The 23,068-nt window shown below is 40.3% G+C and overlaps 1 protein-coding gene across 1 annotated transcript; it reads left to right on the top strand.

The window, feature by feature from the left end:
• Positions 1–446: 446 nt before the first annotated feature.
• On the top strand, positions 447–22,907 carry si:ch211-14c7.2 (uncharacterized). The gene is made up of 5 exons (XM_049576621.1): positions 447–3,138; positions 8,886–9,085; positions 13,855–13,976; positions 16,622–16,736; positions 19,051–22,907. The coding sequence occupies exons 1-5, from the start codon at positions 447–449 to the stop codon at positions 19,180–19,182; spliced, it is 3,261 nt and encodes a 1,086-aa protein (XP_049432578.1). The 3' UTR covers positions 19,183–22,907.
• Positions 22,908–23,068: the final 161 nt, after the last annotated feature.

Below are 23,068 nucleotides of genomic sequence, written 5' to 3'. Positions count from 1 at the left end.
CTCTATCATTGGCGCTGACAGCTGGACGTCTGACCTGGGCGTTTCTTTTCTTTGCCAGGAGACTCTCAAAGTTAAAGAGCGATAAAGGGAAACAGAAGCACAACTCCATCTCCCTGTCAGGAAAACAGCTGACTCTATTTTTGTCCAAAAACTCTGATGTTGTCAGAAAGAACTGTTAAAATATGAGCGAGAGTCAGCTCTCTCTTGCAATGTCAATATTTTCTGCCTTGTCAGAATGAATCAGTAAGAAATTCTTGGGAGTATTTCAGCAATTTCATAATGTAATAGTGTATTTTTTCCAAACTTTGTACCTTTGACCTGTCACGCTCAGAATCAAAAATAGGCCTTAAGAGTGCCAGCGTTCCCTCTCACAAATGAGAACTCAACTTGACCTGACAGGCTGCATTTTAATAAAGCATAAGCGAGGACAGACCAATAAAACATAGATGAGGCCAACAACAAGCAACATGCTCCAGCAGAATAACAACAACAACTACCCCTGCCTGAATGTGTCAGGCTCTACCCGGGAGATGCTCCAAAAGTGCTCCAGAGCCTCTCTGCCCTTCCCCAGCCGACTGGAGCTGGGCCTGGGAGACCTGCCTCTGATCCGGGGCCTTCGAGCCTGGGCCCTGTGCTCCAAGAACCGCCGGAAGGCTGGTGGTATGCTGGGAGGAGGACAAGCCCCCACAGCTCCTCCTGCGGGCCATTGGGGTTCGACTTCCTGCCCCAGGCCTGCAGACGTGTACCTGAGTGGGGAGTGGGGTCGCATGGGGTATGGGCTTCCCTTGGGACTTGATGCCAGGCAGGCTGGGATTGGAGCTTTGGTAACAGTTGCCACTCTGAAGACCTCAGAGGGCAGCGGGAAGACACAGACTCAATGCCTCTTCCTGCGGACTGAGAAAGGGAGCTGTTTGTACTCCACAGCTAAGCCCAGTTCTGGTGTGACTACCAGTGGAGCCTCCAGCGTGGTTGGGGGATGGCTGAGAGGAAAGACAGGAGGAGGAGGAGGCAGAGACATCCCAGCCGGGAGGAGGGACAATGGGCAAACTCTCCCTACACATAACGGAGTAAACCGGGTCAGGGTGCGATCTGGCCGGAGATGGAGGAAGTCCAGTAATGCAGCAGCCCGTGAGAAAACAGGCGTGAGCAGAGAGAGGCAGCAGAGCAGCAGGGAGGATCCTGCTGAAGAAATCACTCTGGAAGAAAGGCAGGAAGAGCGAGACAAAGGAGGCCTGGCCACTAAACAGTTTTCCAGCCCGCAGCAGGACAGCAGGAGAGCCAGACAAGAGAAAGAGGGAGCATGCAGAAGTCCTCGATGTTGCCACAGTGCTTCTCCCAAAACCTGTACTCAGTGTGGAAGGACAGCACAAAGGAGGGGAAGCCAGGATGAACATGAGGGAGGTGAAAGTCCAAGAAGAGGCGCCCAAAACAGGCTGAATAGTGAGGAAACAGGAATGAAGAAGGAGAGGCAAAAAAATGAAGAGGAGGAGAAGGGAGGCCTCTGTGCAGTAGAGTCATCTAACTCTGTTTTGGCTGTACCAAGCCCTGACCTAGAATCTAACCTCTTTCAGCCAGAATCCCACAGCAGCTGTGATGTTGAAGAGATTAAAGAGGCCGAGAGTAACGAGGAGCTGAAGACACAAACCTCTCACAGCAAGGAGAAGTATTCAAAGACAGAGCAGGATACAAATGAGGTTATGAAAATACATACTGGAAACAGTGGTTTAACTCATGGCCCCTTTGGGCAGATTACTGATGACGTAACATCAAGACATAATAGAGAATTTGAAACCCCCTGTGAAGAAGCAGAGGCATTTGTGAATGGATTATCTGATCATGTATCAGCAGATCAAGAATTGGAGAAAGAAATGGAGAGTGTGGAAGAGGAGAGAGGGAGCATCAGTCAGACTCCTGCTAAATTCTCGGTTGTATCCGACTGCAATGAGGAAATCTCTGTCTCCACCTGCCCTGCCTCCGTCAGCGCTGCAGTCTCCCCCAAGCCCTCCACTCCTATAGAGGGCAGCACCTGTGATGCTGACCATGAGACTTGTGGTGTTCGAACAGAGCAAGAGAACAGCAGAGAGGATTGCCTTGAGGGGTATCATTGTGGGGTAGCAGACCCTGGAATCATTGGTAAAAAAGAACTGAATGTTAGCAGATTAGAGCAACAAGAACCAACCTGTGCGGCTGACGAGAACAAAAAGGAAAACTCAGAGTTTTTCTTTGAAAACGTAGAAAACAGCAGCAAGTTAGAGGCAAGACAGACTTCATCTTCACCTCTAAGACATGGAGATCCTTCTGTCTTTGAGACAGACAGGAGGATCGTAACAGAAAATGGTTGCAACTATGGTACAACTGAGCTTGAAGGAGCAGAGCAAAGAGATGAACTGGTGTGGGGAAATAGAGAAGAGGTGTCACATGAAGAGAATATAGAGGAGAGAGTAAATCCTGAGGAAGGGGATGAAGCTTTGAGGAGGGAGTGCAACTGCAACGAGCTGGACGATGGTGATGGTAAAGGAGATGACAACCAAAAACAGCACACTGAGGATGACATGAACAACAGTACTATACAGGAGGATAATGATGAAGCAATGAGAAACTGTGCACTAAAAGACAACTGGAGGTTAGAGGAGTCTACAGATGGATGCAGTGGAAGGGAGGAAGAGGATGGAGACACCTGTGGACAAACAAGCATCACCTATGTTGAGGCAAATGGAGAGACCAGCGCTAACGTTGCCTGTGGTGATCCCTCCACCTCTCTTGCACTCTCCTTGGTTAATCCTGCCTCGTCTTTGCCCCCCCTGGGATCCATGGCAACTGGCCTGCCCTGGCTGGAGGCGGAGAAAGAGGAGGAGGAAGAGGAGGAGGAAGGGGTCGGAGTGCTGACAGGAGAGAGAAAAGAAGGCCAGCAAGGAAAGAGGAGGCTTGGAAGACAACTGAAGGAGCAGGGCGAGGAGGAGAGGGGCTCCACCGTGGCCACTGAGGAGGGGAGGAGAGAGGAGGGGGAGGAGGAGGAGGAGGAGGAGGAGGAGGAGGAAGATGAATTTGGAGTATTCATGCAGGCGGAGGGAGAGCCGGCTTGGAGCGAAGGATACACCATGTCTGCCTCAGTGCCTTGTGGGAGCAGAGAGAGTGTTGGTGAGTCTCACAACTGCTAGTTTGTCATTCTCTGTCTCTTTCCATGTCTGCTGGCTGGCCTTCCCCTCTCTTTCTCTCTTTAGTGTCTCTCTTGCCCCTTTGGGAGCTTTAGCTAGTTTGCCTTTCTGTTTGACATAGACATGGGATAGAGGATCTTTTTGTTAAAGGCAACAAAGCTGACATTAAAAGGCTTCAGAAGTAGAGCAGAGTCTGTTAAAGATGTCAGAAATGTACAGATTTAGAGACATGAAAATAGCAGCACTTTCACGCTCGCTTCGAGTATTAGTGCATTTTCAACCTTTTGTACAGATTCAGGAATGCATATACACACACACTGTTTTAAAGGGCCATACCAAATCATATGGGGTCTAGGTCACAGGTAATGGCTCTGCAAACCATGCTGTGTGTCAGAAATGTGACTGTATATTTCCTGTTGTTACAGCATGAAGCCACAGTATCATTATGAGATAATTAAGTGGAGACTTTTTAAAAGCAATCTGCACTTAAACCACTTTATATGCAATTATGATGTAACATTGCAATGTGTCCTCATATAGTAATTCACATGATATCTTACCAAAATGCACATACAATAGTTCATATGACATCTAATGATTTACCGTCCCTTGAATGGCATCATCAAACTGAATGCTTAACATTAACAAACTTGGTTCAGAGCCAACTTCAGATTCTAGTGGAGCCCATGCCGTAGACACTCTCATCAAGATGGAAAGTAAATTAACCCGGGGAAAACGTCCAGATAGTCGATAAAGGACTCAAAAATAAATGGCGTTGGGCGTGGGTAGAAGAGAGGCATTTTTTTTTTTAACTACATGCCTAAAAATAACTCAAAGATCACTTGGTTTAACACGGGACATGAACACCAGTCTCCTGAGGGAAAGTCCTGTGTCTCTTTGACCCATTCATCATCCCCACCTATTACTTTACATGGATGTTCGCTCTTTATACTATACTCTTTTACTCCCATCAGCGCAATGGTCATATCGCAGCCGTCCCAATTGCGCGGGTTATATACGAATTCTGGTGCATTACTTCTTCTTAGGTATACGTATGAAGGGTGCATGAGAAAAGCCTGAAAGCTGGCAAACAGTACTGCAGAAGGCACTATTTTGGATGCTGCCAGCTCCGTAAGTAAAAGTCCCATTCATGTGTCCCACTGACAATGTGATGTTACTCATAGTTCAAATCATGAGCTCAAAAGATGCAAAGATGAAACAGCTGCATTAGAAAATATTTGGTGCTTTGATTAAAGTTGAAGCTTCGAGCCTGTGGATATAAAAACTTAGGTAGAGAAGTTAACTACAATTTCCAAAGTGCATTTCAACAATCTTAAAATTCTTTTACATGTACCACTAATGGTGTTAGAAAGTTAAAGATTAGAGAAAGTCGAAACAAGCAGTTTACATTAATTAAGTTTTGGATTAATTCAGCAACTACAGTACAGTATTTTGTCCAAGAATTCAAAGACGAAGAGTGAATTCATAACAGCTCTGTGACTCTGACTTAAAACAGGCAAGAAAAGCCTATATGATCATTGAATTAATCATGAGAGTCATGTGTTTCTGTGTGAATTAACATTGATAACATTGTTAAAAGAAAATCTACTAATGGAAATACACAATGAGGGTAAACACTTCTGGAATGGAAACAAATGGTTTCCTTATTGGTAGGAAAAATAAATCAAAAAATGTAAAACAGTATCACAAATGGTCAGGAAAATGTAAAGTATACATGACTTGATGTGAAGGAGCTAAAACTAACAATCACACTAGTATTTCCTCTCAAGCAAAAAGAGTGTACAAAAAAATAATGATGTCATCCACAGCACTCTGAGCAAGAATGTCAAGTGAATGACAGAAATAATAATCTGGCAACATGAGTCGGCTCTTATATAGTCAACACACTCACGACACAGACACACACGTAGCTGGGTATGTGACATTTTTGTGCCTTTTTGTTTTTCTGTGTTAATCAGTCCTTATGTTCCCTCATTATGCTCCTTTCAGCTAATCACCTAAACCCAGCTTACACTACGGGGCCAAATGAGGCTAAGCCGGGGTTTACTCATTAATTATTTCTCCTCAGTTTTTCAACCTAAAGACATTTCTGTGATTATTTCAACATATTGCTGACAAGATATCAGCAGAAGATCCTGCCTACATTTATAGAAAGCTCTTTGAGTGAATTCTCATGAATTAAAAAAAACATTCCAGTGTTTCTTTTTTAAGTTTTAACTCTTAAAGGAGTAGTGTGTAGGATTACCTGGCAACTAGCGGTGAGAATTGTAGATTACAACAGGCTGAAACCTCTTCTGTGTGCAAGGCATGAACTTCTGGTTAGGATTCCTTCAGTGTTGTTCAAAGGGTTTTTATGGGGAGCAAATTTATCCACAGAGGTCTCTTCCTCTCCAAAACAAACGGACCAGGGAATTAAAACAGGTAAAAACACTGAATAAAGTACTCATCGCAGATGGGCCGCTAGCTCATCTAACTTAAGATCCAGATGTTCAGGATGTTTTTATTGGGAGCCAAATAATCCACCGAGTTCTCTTCCTCTCCAAAGATAATGGACCCAGTGAGTTAAAGGGGTAAAAACATTGAAAAAAGCCATTTCATACTAAAAAATCAGCGTTTTTCCAATGCTGTTTGTCATGGACGGGCTGTTAACTACAGTGTGTAGAGCCAATGTGTGGTTTATTCATTCTGGGCTACTGTAGAAACATGGCAATGGAACATACTAGACTCCATGGATAAGGACCCCGCTCCCTATCTAGATATAAATGGCTCATTCTACAGTAAAGAAACCACAATGACTTTTATTTCAGGTGATTATACATTAAAAACATTATTGTATTATATTCCATTTCTGCCTATATATTCCCCTACACACTAGAGCTTTAAAGGGTCACATTTTTTTTAACCTATAGTGACCATCAGTTCATATTGGTTGCATTTGCTCAGGCTTGGAGATATTCCCTTTACTTTGGATAATCCACAAAGCACAATATCAAGTTTTTATTAATGCTATTTCTTTGGCTGAAAGTATTTCCAGTAAAAACAGTCGCCACCTTAACTAAAATCTGGAAAACAAAAATGAATTAAAAAGATCTATACAAAGATAGTAGTTTGCAAAATGTTTAGCCGCAAAGTAAAATATATGTGATATGTAGTAAACTGCCTGAAACATGTAAAACTATAGGTATGGTCCATAAATAAGGTATTGAGCCCTACATTGATTTCTGACCGTGGAACTAAAACATAACTTCATTGCTTGAAACATGAAATTAGTCTACACTTTTAATCTTGTAATAAACTTGGAGAGTTGTTTCTTGCCCTGTTAATCACCACTCAGCCCTGCAGTGAAAATGAGAGTCCAGTCTGTCCTGACCTGAATTCCTAACCAATCTCTCGTTCTCGCTACTCTGTATTAATCATTCAAACTTGGGTTAAGGGAGGGAGGAGGTCGCAAACAGGGACTGGGACTCTGGGCTCCTGTTAGCTGGAGGTTATGGGCAACGGGTGGAAGAGAAAGTCACACAAAGACGACTGAAGTGTCTGATAGATACATCATGCAACTTCGGAGCAATAGAGGGTAAGATATGAAGGCGTGAAGGCAGCAGACATCAAAGTGATACAAATATTCACTGAAATGTGTCCTTGCAGGGAGACTCCTGATACAGCAAGCAACTTTTCAGCAATGGCAGGCAACATTCACAGCAACAGACGACACAATGAGAAACAAATGTTCACTGAGAACAAAAGGACACGCACATCATAGAAAAGACTTTGCCTAGGTGCTGGACCACAAAGAGGCATCAATGTAGAAAAAGTTGAGTCCACACACTAGATAGATTATCAGACAGGCCTGATGAAGGGCCTGGGCCCAAAACGTCATGTGGTGATATTCACATTAAATCTTTGGAGCTGTATCTAGTGTGCAGACTCAACTTTTTATAAACAAATGTTCACTCACTTCCTTGGAACAAGGTGATTTACATAATAGTTAATGCAACTCGTCATGCAGTGCTGCTGGAAAAGAAAAGAAAGAAAGAAAGCCCAGATTTAAGGGATGATACAATCCCACATTTTCCCTCCTGATATCAGGGTCTTGGCTTATAAAGATTCTATACCAGTTTAAAATCCATGTTGCTGTGTGGAACTGATCTGTCAGGTATGAGGTTACATCAGAGGTCCTCTGAAGTATTGGTGGAAATGTTCGTACCACAACATTCATCTTGGGCTTGGGCAAATTTTAATAATATTCTTCTAAAAGGTTTTTTTAAAGAGCATGTTTATACCTGGTATTAACACGGTTTGGGGTGATCCTCACAAGCGGACAGCCCCAAATACAAGGGTAAACAACGATCAAGATGCATTGTGATCCGATCACTCAAACCTCTTGCCGAGATGGTCGGGATGCATTTGACCATATATCTTTTGTAATGTCAACACTAATGCATCTTTATGTGTCTCAGACAAGGACTACATCATCAGTGATGGAGTCGGTGGTGGTTTTTGTGACAGCATACTAATGATCTGTACTGACCATTTTACAAGTTTGATGAAGTGTTGCATAAACCTCCATTGCTTTGCCCTATGGAAGGAGACGTGTTGAATTCTGCTGACAACAATATCTCCATCTCCAACTCACACAACTGCTTACGCGACTAGCGGGCATACTAGCAAGCAGCTAGCGATAGTGTGGACATAATAAATGTGCACGTGCCCTTTGACTGTCTCACATAAGTCACATAAACAGTTGGAGAAGACTGGAGAAAGCGTGATAGACACAGGTGTAAATGGCAATGTGTTTTAGCACTCCACTTATTTTTGGATCACTGACACTTACATAATTATCAGGTATTTACAGTGGCAGATATCTCAAGATCTCAGTGAATAAAACTAAAATTACCACGCTAAATACCATGGGGTGTCATTTGATTGAAATGAGTCTTTACATGGTAGTTCTAATAATCTCATCTTTGATGGCATGGACAGAGTAATAATAATAAATGCCAGTTGTTGAAAATGGTTTGCCATTTTTGTCTAGCTGTTACACAGCTAACCCCTTCAATGCAATGTAGGTTTAGTCAAAGTATCCTCATGCAACAGTACGTATGATATTTTACAAAAATGCACTTACAGATATTTTATGATATCTAACAAATTAGCACCCCAGGAATGATGTTGCATTTGAAGTTACATAGGTTAGGTTTAGAAAACAAAAAATGGTGACAGTGTACCTTAAAATAACTCAAAGGTCACTTGGTTTACAGGGTCCCAAACACCAGTCTCAAGGGGGAAAGTCCTGTGCTGATTGACCCATGCACTGCTCAAACCTGCCTCTTTACAAGTACCATCAGTCTCTTTACTACTTCGTTATTTACTACCATCAGCACTTTGATCGCATGATCGTAGCCTTCCTGATTACGTAGGTTACACACAAATTACTGGCTCATGATTACTCAAATTGTGGTGCATAATTTTTAGTACTATACAAACTGTACAACTATACTGTACAAAGAGTGCATGAGAAAATCCTGGTTTAGGTGGTTGTCCATCCAGGTCATCTAAATGAGGGCAAAACCCCACCACAACACTACAGGGACATCTACAACAAACACTGTAATATTAACTTTGTATGTGTATGTGTGTGTGCATGTGTGTGTGTGCGTGTGTGTGTGTGTGTGTGTGTGTGTGTGTGTGTGTGTGTGTGTCTGACAACAGCACCTGGAAACCACGCCATCACCGGGGAGTCGACCCACTGGACCCCAGGCTGGATGGACAGCTCATTCCACCAATCAGACGATACCTGGACAGCCTTTCCTCAGAATTCGTCAGATGAAGGTCGGGACATGGTGGGACGGTGGTGGCCAACCAGCGCTGTAGAGGAGAGCAGAGACAGGCTCTCAACTAACCAGAATCTGGTATAGTTGTACTTCTGTGCTCAGCCTCTTTAAGGTGGTTTAAGTAGTAATTCACCGTCAGATCATCTTCCTGTTTCAACTGCATCCATTTCACTGACAAGCTTTCTATGACTGGTTTATTTGAGTCATCAGCATCATGTCATTTTATTCAAACTACTATTGGGCATTAATGGCTGTGAGTGCCTGGTTATGACTGCTGCATTGTAATGTGGGAGGTGAAGGTGAAGAGAGCTAGCAGCATGAGATAATTAGCAGAAGCGCCGGGATAACCAATTTCAACAGTTACTGTATTCTACAGTACTTAACATCGACCATACATGCCAGGTCTCCATGGCACTATATTACATGAGCAGTAGAACATAGACAATATAACCTGCACCTAACTCGTTACTGTTGAGCATCCTCTCATGTGGATCACGGTCTGAGGAGTGTGGCGACAGTATGTGTTCGAATCTATATCACAACAAAACAAAAAAAATGCACCACCTTGTGGCTTTATTTGGCATTGCAGTAATACCGCAAGTCTGGCTGTTGCAGTATCATCGACTTAGGGTGTTGAGTGCAAGAGTTTTTTTTATGTAGTTATTGAGCCTGCTGTGGATCAAAAGGTAGAAAAAAATCCATGTGGAAATGTGTGTGTACAGATTGAATGCACAGATTTAAACAGACTTTACCAATTCAGCATTGCACTCCTGTAACACTGTTGGACTCACTGTGGACAGTACAAAAAAAAACTAAATTGATGTTGCGGACCGAAAGATATTTACTTTTTCATTCCATACATTCTTCTTCGTTGTCAGAGATTCATGTGTGTTACTCTAGTAGCAGCTAAAGCTCAAGCTGCCAGCCTCAAGCAGAGGTGAGGAGTGAACCATTGAGCTCTGATACCTCACTTCTGTCTTACTACACACATCCAGATGTTCTTCATTTTCAGACTTGTAGTCTACAGCCCAAATCGACACTGAATGAAGTGACAAGTGAAAGTGAAACTGATCACTTGAGTCAGTTTATCAGATTTCGAGCTGCTCCCTCTGGAGCCAGAAAAAGCTTTAAACTTTTTTCATACATGCAGTAGTAATCCCCAACGCCTGTAAACACACTTTGAGTTGTAAAATCTGCCCACCTTTATAAACTACCGATATGCAAAAATAAAAACTGTACACTCAGGCTACATATCTTTGCCTTCCACGTCACTTAATTTGTCTACTATGTGAGTCATTTAGTAAGACTGTATTTGGGATAAAGTCTTAGATTCACTCAAGTAGTGGATTAACTTTACCTCAACATGGCTCATCTCTGAAGGCTCAGACACACTAAACCAACATCAAAGAAGCAGTGGTGACAAAAGCTGATTGGTTCAGCGGCCCATGTCACTTGTGTCTCAGCCAAAAAGTTGCACTTGAGCTAACAAAGACTACAGCCCATGGCCAACTATATATGTTCTGCGCCTAGGTGAGAGGAAATTACTCTCCATACCAGCAGGCAGCAGTAGTATTCGTATTCGCATAGTATTGGATTCGTCATTCAAAAAGGGAAACAGGAAGAACTACAGGACAGATTCAAGATGTTATTTAGCCAGTTAGCACATGAACAGCACAACCTGATGGTAAAATAGCAAATGATATGTACCGTGAACAATAACTCAAACAATTATATACTGCTTCTGCTAAAGAGCTTAATGGCTAAAGAAAAATAATCTTATTTTAATTTTTGATTTTATATTATGTATTTTATAACCAGTTTGTTTTGATCTCACTCTCCTCTCTTCTATTTCTCGTCTTGTGCACTTAACTAAACTGTCAATCTGAATGATTTAATTCACTAGCACGCTCTGACTCTGATTCAACATGCTGAATCAGCCAAAAAAAGCCAACAACAGCCAAATAGTGCCAACCTTGGGGACGCTCCCCAAAACCTAGGCGACAGACATTCACAAACAGCCTGACATTGGCCAACAGCCAACCGTCGGCTTGGTGTGTGAGTGCCCTTGAACACCAGCTATCTAATTTCTACAATTCCAGTTTACAATTTCTGCCTTCAACCAAAGATAGAAGTATGGGCAAACAGTAGCTAGTGTCGTCGTTTGCTCATGAACATCAGCTGTGTTGCATTGTTAAGTGGTCTTTTGATGCTATCATCACTGTCAGAATGTGTGTCTGTGGTGGATTTCTGCTGAAGATTGGTGCAATATTCAGTCATTTTAGACAGGCCCTTGTGCTTTATCATGAAAAAGTGACAGAAATCTGGCCTTTACTGTCAATGTTTTAGACAGATCTAATATTCTCTCTGTTTAAAATCCTATCACTTGCCCAGATTTTGGCCAGCCTTTGGCTCAAACATAAATTCCACATAGATATCTATATGGACCATTTTTTGGTCTTACCTGGCCTTGTGTTCATAAAAAGCTTCCCTCCTCAGGCTTAGTTTGTGTCTAGACTGAATTTTCTAAAGTGTGAGTCAGACCTAATAGTTTGCAATCATTAATATTTACACTCAGACAGAAAATCAAAGAGTGCCGGTGGTAACTGCAGATCTCGGGGGTAGGTAATGCTGGAGGCAGATTGCTCCTGAACCTAGTCAAAGTGAGAAGTGTTAGAGTAAAATATTAGTTTAACATTGCTTTAATAAAACAGGTGCGTCTCAGACACAGTGGTGGTGCCATTCCACTGTATTTAATATCGTATGCAGAAATAAGTAGAGCTTAAAAGTAAAATAAAACCTACAAACAGCAACTGTTTTTAGGTTTCTATTCCCACCAGCTCAGTCAAACCTTAAACCCATGCAGTCGTGGTGCTGTAAGAATATTGGAATTAAAGCATCAATATCCAAGAGGTTTTCCAGGTTAAGTTACTGAGGTTGCTTTGGAGTAATCTTTGTGCCACTAATTTGAGACAACACAGTACTCTCCTCACTTAACTTCCAGCTTAGGGCTAAATGTGTTGATACACATTGGCTGCTGGCTTGCAAAGCCTCTGAGGCTCCCAAAATATATCAGTAACAACAATAAATGCACTGTATACATGGAATATTTTTCTGTTTGTTAAATAAACTGGTCATGAAATATTTTAGTTTAGTTTAGTTTATTTGTTTATTTGAAAAGGGACAATGTACATTAATCAACATTTTAACAAAAATGTGGAATGCACCCGAAATAGCCGAGAGGCTAATGTTCATCGGTAGTCCCTTTGCTGTTGTTAAAGGCATCAATAAAATAATACATCCAATATATATAAAAAATAACCTATTAAAGATAACACATTATATACAAGATAAACATTATGTACACCACACACATACCGTTGAGTGACAGTAACCCCCTTTAACTTTCAGTTAAAGATCCAGTGCGCAGGATATAGGGGCATATATTGGCTGAAATGGAATATAATATATTATATATATAATACAATAAGTTCTAATAATAAGCGTCTTACTTACCTTAGAATGACTCTTACGGCCATTCATGTTTTTACGTTTTATGCATTGGTCACCATGGTGAACAGCCCCTACGCAACAAGCAAAACAGCATTGGGAAAACACTGACTTTTTTAAGTGAAGCTCTTTATTCCCTGTTTTTACCAGTTTAAATAAACTGGTCAGTTTGGAGCAGAAGAGACCTATGTGGATAATTTGGCTCCTGCTAGAAACCTCCATAATGCCTAGACCTTAAGTTACCAAAGAAAAAAAGGTGAGTATACATCAGTAGGTGCTGGGCTAGCAAACAGCATCAGAGAAACATGGATTTTTATCGGAAAACTGCTTTATTCAGTGTTTTACTGGTTTAAATCACCTGGTTCATTTGTTCTGGAGAGGAGGAGACCTCTGCAGATAATTTGGCTCCCAGTAAGAACCTCCTGAACAATGAACACTGAAGGAATCCTAACCAGGAGTTCACACTTGGCACACTACAGAAGTTTCAGCTGGTTGTAATCTGTGGTCCTCACCACTAGATGCCACTAATCCTACACACTGTTTCTGTTAGAATTATTTAGTCAGTCTTTGGTGCACTGTTTAATCTGTGTATCCACTTGAAGCCCCGTCTTTGACGTTTGTGTTTATGATCAAAATGTCCATCAGCCTTAGCTTTTATTTAGTGCTAATTAGTTAGCATGACTTGATTGTTAATCAACACCTTGATCTGAACGTCTGAAAACATCATCGGTTCCAAAATGTGACAAAAATTTACAAACAAATAGACCCAAACTATAACCTCCTTATTCAGAACTATATGAACTATGCCATTTTCAGTTTCCCACACAGTTACCATGGAAACACAGCTCGTCCTGACATAGCCCTGGGGGTTAGGTGACTGAGTTTTTAGACTTAAAATTAGTCCGGTTTTTTTGTAACTCACATTAAACCCTTCTAAGCTCCCAGTGCCTTTTTTCTTTAAAAATGGAAAAAAGAGAAGCCGGCACTGCAGGAAGAGTCTCCCAGTGGACATAACGCAGTAAAAAGATGCAGATGAAAAATGAGCTCTGCCCAAAGCTGCAGTGAAGAAGAGTGTTGGGAGAAAACTGCTTTCAAATTAGTAGTTTCATATGCTCATAGTGCCCAGAAGAGGCCTTTAAGAAAGTCAAGCATTAACTTCATATGTGATGAACTGCAGAGGGCTGCAGAAGATCTTCCTGGATTATGGATGCAGTATATTTCCATGCTTTTATTTTCCCAGTCATCATATGAGATATTAAAATTGTCAGGATATAAAAAAAACACTCTTGAAATCTTCTGACTCTCTGATGTTGTAGTGACTGATGTTGTCTCTCCTGTAGGCGTCTGTCTTTGCTGAAGCCTTCCCGTCCTTGCCTGGTTCGTCCTCAAGTGACCCTTGTGACCTCGATACTGTTCCCACACTGACCCAGCTCCTCAGGGGCAAAGCCAGCCAGGACCAGGGGTAGGTAAACCGTATCTGTGTGGCTATTAAAATGACTGAATCATTTTGATTTACTGTTCATCAATTGAAATGCTGCAGTGTTTACTGCCTGTGTTGACACATTCCTCTGATTTGTAATAGGATATATCAGAGCTCACAGCAAAATCCTACATGATGTGCCCGTAATCAGCTTTAGGGAAATGACACCAAGGATTCTTTCCTGTCAGACACTCATATTTTCTGCAAATCTGACAGGACCTGAACACAGCATCAGTACAGGAAGTTAATGTCACAGCTGAGCAGTTTAAAGGGAGGCTCCATTATCATCATTATTATTATTATGATTATTATTATATAGCTTTTATATAGTTCTGTAGCTTTCCAGTAGTGTTCCTGATGTATTTAAATCCAAACATTCAAATTTTGGTCGAGTTATGTATGTTTTAGTTTCAAAATGCTATTTTCCCAATTCCTTCTAGAAACAATTTCCCATGTAATGTGACGTCGATTTCTGCACAATGTTGTTGCCACATACAAAACCATGTACTGCTGTGGACGCCATGTCAGTTTGGTTCTGAAAGTCACACAATAACACAAACAAACTAAACAGTGGTTGACGAACAAGTCCCATGTGCTTTGAAATAAAATTAACATTTCTGTGAATGGAGTCTGGTGGCTTTGAAAAGGGCGATATAACAGCTTCAGCTCCCAATCATAAACAGCTGTCTGACAGCAAGGTAACACGGTAAAATAATCTAAAAATAGCATGAACATAAAGTGGTGCTGATTCTTTTTTTAGGTGGCCATTTTTTCGAAAGCTAAATTATGTTTTGCTGCTGTCCCAGTCTACAGCCACCAGACTCCTTTGACAGAAACAGTGATTTTACCTCATAGATCACAAGGAGTTGCTGGTCTCCCACTGCCTCTGATCGGTTAGTTAGTTTGTGTTATTGTATGACTTTTAGAACCGATCTAACGTGCCGTCTACAGCAGTACACTGCTTGGCTTCTGTTCCCCCAGTGCTCCTGTCTGCTTCTTCACACCGAGAGCGTGCCAGCCGCAATCTAACTGTAGGCATTGCACTGACTGTGGAGTTATAAATGTGTTTATACAGTACAAATGTACCTCACTTGGTTAAATAAATTTAATAGCACCATCTTCTAGGCTCAGATCTTTTAAGCCAACACTGTCCACACTCTCCATGCTCACACTGTCAGTGAACAGTGTGTGTGGGGGGGTAATCAGTGCTGTAACCTACGCCATTGTTTTCTGATGAAGGGTGAGTGGGGAGTTTGTCTTTGAAAAACACAGAAAATAATGCAGGTGGACCTGCCCTTTAACAAAGATTAAACTAGAGGAAAATATATCAGATTTTTAATGTCGGATATTTTATCTTTATCAAAGGGGGAAATACCTGATGTATTCAGTCAAGAATACAACTTCTGATAATGTTGCATCTGAAAAGGAGATTGTTATTCACAAGTGGGTATTTTCTTCCCGAGGCCAAAATTGAAAATTAAATTAAAATTTCTTAATTGAAATTACCACGGCAAAGGCAAAAATACAATAAATGTAATGAACAAAAGAAAAAATTTTCTTCTTAGTCTTTCTTAATCTTTAACTAATCACACAAACAATTTAGGCTTATTTAGGCAATATTTACCATCAAAAAGAAAAATAAAAGTTTTACACTCTCTTCACCACTAATGCCACTCTGATCATATATTTTTATGTTTGTCCATTAGATTATTATAAAACATGTTTTAATTTTCAAAGTGTGTCAAACTTTTTTACTTCCTCACTTCAGCTGTTCCATAAATTCACCCCTTTAGCAAAATTACAATGATTTTTTTTTATGAGCCTTTGTTTTTAAACTTTACTCTCATTTTCATAAATTTCTGCAGAATTACAGGTGCTGCCTTAAATTTGCCATGTTTACAAAAACTATAGCCTTTAATTCAATAAACCACCAAATTTATTTCACTATAGTGCAATGGAGTGTAGTAAATAACTGAGCATAATTCAAACAAGCAGTTGTTCAATGATATATGATAATACTGTATATGATTAATATACAACATTGATCATTGCCTAAGTGCTTAGTAGAGATATCCTGTTGAAAGTTTACACTTCATCTGCTTGTTTTGTGAGTTTTCAATAGGTGTCAGTGCACATTGTCATGCTGCATTTATTATTTTTCCTTGCAAGTATTATAAACCACTGCATCTGCTTGAGCACTCTTCATTTCTTAAAATGTAACACCTTGTGGCCACCAAGTGGTTATTGTGGTGAACTGCAATGTGGAGGTAGACTGTCTCTGAGAACAGAGCAAAATTGATGTTTATGATTGATTATCACATGGCATTTTTTACCCAGTGTGTCTTTGATGCACATTACAGTTTAACAAATGTGGGCTTTTGAAGTACTGACAATTGTTTTTTGGAACACAATATTATTATTATTTAGTATCATTAATTTCCATAAACAAATCAATTAATAAACAGAACAAAACTTGACCATTTCAAGTTTAAGTTATCCAGCTTTACAACATTTCCCTGTATATGAAGACTGTCTTTGACTTTTCTACACACCTGTCACTCTGTGAGAAAAACAACATCCATTGAACTAGTGCTTCCACTATGTGTTATTCATGTTTGACCCTGCAGGCTGTTGGACAGTTTCCATGACTTGAACAAAATGATTTGCCAGCGATACAAGAGAGCGGATGGTGTGTCTCGTGACCTGCTGCTGAGGACTTTACACCTGGAGCAGCCGCATACTGTAAGTAAAGACTGATGTCATTCACACCCACAACCATGAGAATGGTACTGCAACATTTATCCACATAGCTCTATGTACGTATGCCAGTCAGCAGGAAGTCAATTCAATCCAATGAGAACTTCAATGATCTTCATGGTTTTTGTCAGGAATTTGTCTAGAGTACATTGGAAAAACTGAACTGTCAGCATAGAAACAAGTTAGCTTACAGACTGTTGAATGTGATACGGCTGTATTTATATATTTTATTCTAAGTATAAAGGTTCAACAGAATGTTTAGTTTGCTAACATCGGTAGCTTGCGTCTTCTAACAAATATTAATGTTACTTATTTTGTTGCCATTCATTATTGGTCTTGTTTTTGTCTCTGTGCTGCTCCATGTGCATATTTCACAAGATTGGACAGCGTAAAACACTCAAAATAAACTTTTCTGCCCTTTTAGCAGTGGCGTTTCTAGACATCCTTGCAGCGATGCATTTCCTTATGTTGAACACTGAACACTCATTCTGAATGTGGCCTTGAGGGAATTTCCTGAAACACAAAACTCCACTTGATCTCAAGGATGAGCTGATTAGATTTTAGTGGTCAAAGGTCAAGGTAACTGTGACTATACAAAATGTGTTTTTGACATTGTCACATACAATATTATAGTGCACAAATGCCTCATAGAATTAAATGATAAAGTGAGCAGAAACATCCATATCTGAAGCACTGTCTACTGTCATGGCTACACACAGACTGGACAAACATGGATGTAACCTATTACTGCAACCTGACTGGTTCACAGAGACAGACAACCGCAAGGCAGTAATTCTACTTTAAACAAAGTATGTCACCATCACTTGATTTACATCATACTGATGTGTTTCAGTGTTCAGCATTGTTAGAAAACACTTCACAAAGCCAATTTGCAGTAAATGATCTCCCTTTCTGCATACACATATGCTCAGTACACATAATTTCATGCAGAGGAATTAGCAAAGAGCACTTAGTGTTCGGTTTCCATTTGTTAAGCTTCAAGGTTGTTAAAATGAATTTGTCAGTGCAGCATGTAAAATGACCTGATAGTTCTGTTTGACTGATGAAAACTGCAGCTCCATTCAAATGAAGTGGCCGCTGTTCTATGCAAAACACTCCTCACACTTCACAGTTGCTGATAAATGAAGAGAGCAAGCAGGCTGGTCACAGTTGAACCAAACCATGTGAGAAAACTGCAGAGCACCTGATGTGAGATTTACTCCTCCAGGGTCTTTTCTGCAGGGTAGCAGAGCAGGAAACACCACCCTCATTTTTATTGTTTTATTTCATAATAGTCTTTTTTCTGGAGTTATTCAGAAACGCCACATTAGCTAAACGTTAACTAGCTGTTAGGTTCAGATTTGTTTCTTAGTGGAAACTACTGGATTGGATTTTGTCTACTTTATAATGTGTTAGAATGTGGGATGTTGTAGAAATGGAGTATTAGAGAGGCCACTAGATCTTGACAATATTCATGGAAATGGTTTTATTTGTGAAATTATACAAAGATTTTAATCGCCATGTAGTTGGGATTTATTGGTGATGAAATCCTCCACTGAGCAATGTAAATACATAAAATGATATATTCAATATGTTAGATAAATGTTCTACTTGTAAATGTACATTGAAATGAACGGATATATACCACTAGTTTATAGTATTTACAGTTTTGGAATAATATGGTGCTTATCTTCACTGTGTTGTGTTAGAACTAGAAGGCAGTACAGATTTACACAAGTATTTAGTCTAGTCTGGTCTGCTCTGGTCTAGCCTAGTCTAGTCTAGTATATTGTATAGCTTTTATATTTATTATCTCCACCAGGCATCAGCCCAGAGGATATCATGTGTTTGGTTTTGTGTGTGTGTGTGTGTGTGTGTGTGTGTGTGTGTGTGTCTTATTGGTATTTTTGTCATGTTTTATCTTGTTTGATTTTTATTTATCACTCTTGCTTCACTTCTTTCTTTTTCTTTGCTTTTGTCTCCTTGCTTTGACTCTTGAGTGAATTTCCTTTCTGGGGGATTATTTAGGTTTATCTCTTCGTATCATAGGGTTTGTGTGTTTCTAGAATACACACATAATTATCACATTAAACGGATTATAATATAATGCACCATATGCAACTAATTAGTTACACCGTAAGTTTTGTAAAATATTGTCCACAGGGAGTAAATACATTATCAGATGCACTGGTAGTAAAGTATTAAATTAAAGGACCCCACATGGAGTAAACCTCTGGGTTATGTTGCTAATTTTAGCAGGTGTTCAGTAGTCTAATATCACATCTTCCTATCCTTGCAGGAAAGCAGACCTGCTCCCTGGACAGCCAATCGCCGTCTCTCCCCTGGCCTCCCATCAGCCAATCAGCACGCTCAGAACGCTGCCGCTAAGAGACGGCTGTCATATGACTACAACAGAAACATCATGGAGTAAGCGCACAGCTAAGCTCTGGTTGGACTGTGATTCATAAACATTTATCTGAGGAACTGCAGACCGGACTAACACAGGTTTCTCAAGACTCTGGATTGACAACGTGTATACTATCTGCTTGTCAAATACTGACAGACCTTTTGACTATTTGCACACTTCCTGGTTATTTAAGCCTGAGCCGGTGAGAAGACGTAACCTGAATGAAAACGGAGCCACAGTTGTATTTCAGAAGTTGTCTCCTCCAGCTCCTGTTGTATACTGGAGTGTTTCCATTACACATGTGCCACCTTGTTCACCACCACTACCCTCCAATTTTAATTTTCCTTTTCAACCCTGATAACAGGAAGATGTCAAAGACTGTTTGGAGTGCAATGACCTGCAGTGAGAAGGTACTCATGATGAAAGAGAAGTCAGGAACATTGTCATGTCACCACATCAAGGAAGTTTTTCTTCCTGTTATTTTATTATCTCTGATTTAAAGGTCCAGTGTGTAGGATTTAGGGGGATATACTGGCAGAAATGGTATACAATATAATAAGTATGTTTTCTTCAGAGTATAATCGCCTGAAAAGACGAATCATTGTGTTGTCATTACCTTAAAATAAGCTGTTTACATCTACATATTGAGCAGAACGGACAAAAAAAAACCCAAACAAACACTGGCTCTAGATAGGGCCATTTGTGTCAGCCATTATAGGTAAAAGACCCTCCACGTCAAGCAGCACAGGAGAGACAGATTTTTTTACATGCAGCTGTTTTACTCAGTGTTTTTACTGGTTTTAATCATCTGATCTGTTTGTTTTTGAGAGGAAGAGACCTCTGCAGATAATTTGACTCGCAATAAAAACCTCCTTAATGTCTGGATCTTAAGGTATTTGAGAAAATAGGTGAGCACACATTGGCAGGTGCTGCAATGAGCCAAACAGCGTCGGAGAAACTGATTAGTAACGTGAAACTGTTTTTTTCAGTGTTTTTACCAGTTTTAATCACCTGATCAGTTTGTTTTGGAGAGGAAGAGACCTCTGCGGATGATTGAGCTCCAGGTCAAAATCTCCTTAACACTGAACACTGAAGGAATCCTAACTGGGACTTGGCACTCAGGAGAAGTTTTAGCTGGTTGTGATCTGCAATCCTCACTGCCAGATGCCACCGAATCCTACACACTGCTCCCTTAAAATGGACGTAAATAGAAATTGTCTCATTGTTTGAATTAAATCTTAATGGGTTGAGCCAAACAAAAACACTGGCTTGCAAGGAATGAATGGTTAAAAATAAAAAATTACATCATTTTGGAAGGTAAAAGGTATTTTGGCAAATAATTCGTCCCCACTCTTATCTTTTTCTTTTGCAAAAGATGAGGTGGTTTTTTTTATCCAGAATATTGTCTTGGTAGCTCCACCAGAGTTGTCTAATTCAACCAATAAGATTTGTTCTTCTTTTAGAGCAGTGGTTCTCAGCCAGGGGTCTGGGGCCACCCAGGGGCTCTTGATGAGGTTCAAGGGGGTCCCCAGAAAAATGGGGAATAGTTTATTTTCACTACTTTATTCACAATAGAAGTGAGCCCAGTGTGAGTAAGTCAAAATTACTTGTGATCATTTGGTTTCACTTTTCTCACAGTTTTCTCCTATAGAATTCTGGTTTTAATCTTAATCTCTAAATTGCCAGCTCATTACTCCATCTCTATCTTCAGTCTGACATTGCATCCGCTCTAACAAATTTCTGTGGGAGAGGCGGATTCAATTTTACCTAACTAATCACTTGAGATGCACGTATCTCCCTGAATCTCATTTTTAGTCCACACTGATGTGCAGCCATGTCAACGTACCTGTTTTGCTGAGGTTTTAAGATTGAAGCAGAGTAAAGTAAAAACAAACTGCAATGTCAGGCAATATTGAGAAAACATGTGAATTGAGAACACCCTTGATAGCAGCATCTATCTTGTCTACAGCGCTTGCAGTTGTTCCAGAGCTCTGCTTGACAACGGCGTTAGTCCTGCCCATGGTGCTGACTGGCTAATTGTAGTACCCCTGTGGCGCTCATTGGTTGTTTTTAATTTCAACAAAGGACCCACTGTTTCATGTTACAATGCCAGATAAATCAGTCAGCATGATGGAGAGGGCAGATTCAAAGGTCTTTTCCCAGGCAAGTCTTAATCATATCTAACAACCAAAATATTTTCAGATGGAGGTCTTTTAAGCAAAATCTAATCAAATGGGGATATGTGACCTAATGATTATCAATTTAGAGGTCCTTGATACATAAAATGTTGAGAACCACAGGTCTAGAACAGCTCTGCCAGAAAGTTTGTAGAACTGATATTGTGTTCATGTCATATGGAAATGAAAGAAAGCAATAAGAGCAAAGATCTTTTGTTACAACTTGAAATCACTGAAATTATCAGACAGTTCAAGATGACAGTTGCCAACATTACTGATAATGAAATTGCACATTGAAATAATAGTTATTTAGCACTGAATCATTTGGGGCTTCAAAAAAGAAAAGAAAATAATTGATATTTGCCACAATAGGGCTGAATTAGTCCTAGTGAAGGAGGAAATCATGTTTGCTTTTTGAGCTCCTCTGTGCCATTCCGTGCCAGGTTGGATATATTGGAGCATTCTGAAAAACTGCCCTTAAAGCTACATTTACAAATACAGCAACATAAAGCTTCCGTCTGCCTCCAAAAAATGATGTTTTTGTTTTGTTGGAGAAAAAACAGGCAGTAATATAATGCTCTTTTTTTTGTCACTTCATTAACATGGTGGCTTGACCTTGTAACTGCAGGAAATCTTTATTCAAACATGTCATAACATCTCAACTCCTTACAACAAAAACCTGCAGTGTAGACGGCTGAATGGACGCCAGTATATCTCTATAGATCTTAGCATCAGCTGGATGCAGAAGTCGAAGCTCATTTTTCCCTATCTTGTTTTTGAACTATAAAACTACCAGGAAGTCACGTGATCCCACTGGAGAGCAAAATAAAGCATTGATTTTACTTGCAGAATGCTAAAAATGGATCCAGATGGGAAGAGTCTTAAAATTTTCCATTACATTTTGCAAAGTGATGCATGTGCTTTCATTGTGTATATGCTACATAAAAAGCCAATGTCAGGAATGAATCTTAAAGTTATTTTGGTTCCTGAGAGAAACAAGTTTGTCTTCCAGTCAGTGCCAACAGGAACACCAATGAAAGTGCCAATGTTTACGAGGTAACTGAAGCAAAGCAGACACATTCAGGAGGAAACGTCACCTCTTGTTTCTCAGACATGCTGAAGTGGACTCAAACAAAAATTTTGGCATGTGATGTTTCTCTTTTTCTTTTTGTCTTTCTGTCTGGCTTCCAGTCTGCCTCTCTCTCTTCAGTACACTCACAGCTGAGTCCACTTCACGGGCAAAACTTGAATCTAGCTGCCAATCAAAACTATGTTTTTCATGAGACTATTGTTCACATTATGACCATGCCAATGATGCACTGGACATTTTTAATTTAGACATACTATTACATATTATCACCTCAGAGGGTTTATTTCGCTCTACGTTGTATATTTCACTTGTCAGCTCAATCATTTGTGATGATATTCAGAAACAATCGTATGTGTCTGTGTGTGTCTGCCATTTGTACAAACTACAAATTGCTGAAAAAGATTAATATTTTCTGATCTGTTTAAATGAGGGAGAAGGAGTTGTCGCCTTGTTAACTGATGTAATAAAATGATACTGTGTGATGGCTGACTACTTCCTTGTGATGGTCACAAGTATGTGAAGTGTTTAAATTGACATTTACACCAGTTGACAAGGAAGACAAGCTATAATCACTACAGAGAGGATGCAGGGGACAGATCCCATGTGTATATTGATGTTCAGACTGTGTCCAGGAAGGTTGAGG

The sequence above is a fragment of the Epinephelus fuscoguttatus genome, linkage group LG5 (genome assembly GCF_011397635.1).
Source record: "Epinephelus fuscoguttatus linkage group LG5, E.fuscoguttatus.final_Chr_v1".
NCBI lineage: Eukaryota > Metazoa > Chordata > Actinopteri > Perciformes > Serranidae > Epinephelus > Epinephelus fuscoguttatus.
This window is presented reverse-complemented; position numbering and strand designations above follow the sequence as displayed.

What these genes read in the sequence shown, in the direction of transcription:
- si:ch211-14c7.2 (XM_049576621.1), top strand. Translation starts at nt 447, where the DNA reads ATGAGGCCAACAACAAGCAACATGCTCCAGCAGAATAACAACAACAAC. An exon ending in TGGGAGCAGAGAGAGTGTTG is followed by an intron (nt 3,139 to 8,885) that starts GTGAGTCTCACA and finishes GTCTGACAACAG; the next exon opens with CACCTGGAAACCACGCCATC. An exon ending in ACCTGGAGCAGCCGCATACT is followed by an intron (nt 16,737 to 19,050) that starts GTAAGTAAAGAC and finishes CTATCCTTGCAG; the next exon opens with GAAAGCAGACCTGCTCCCTG.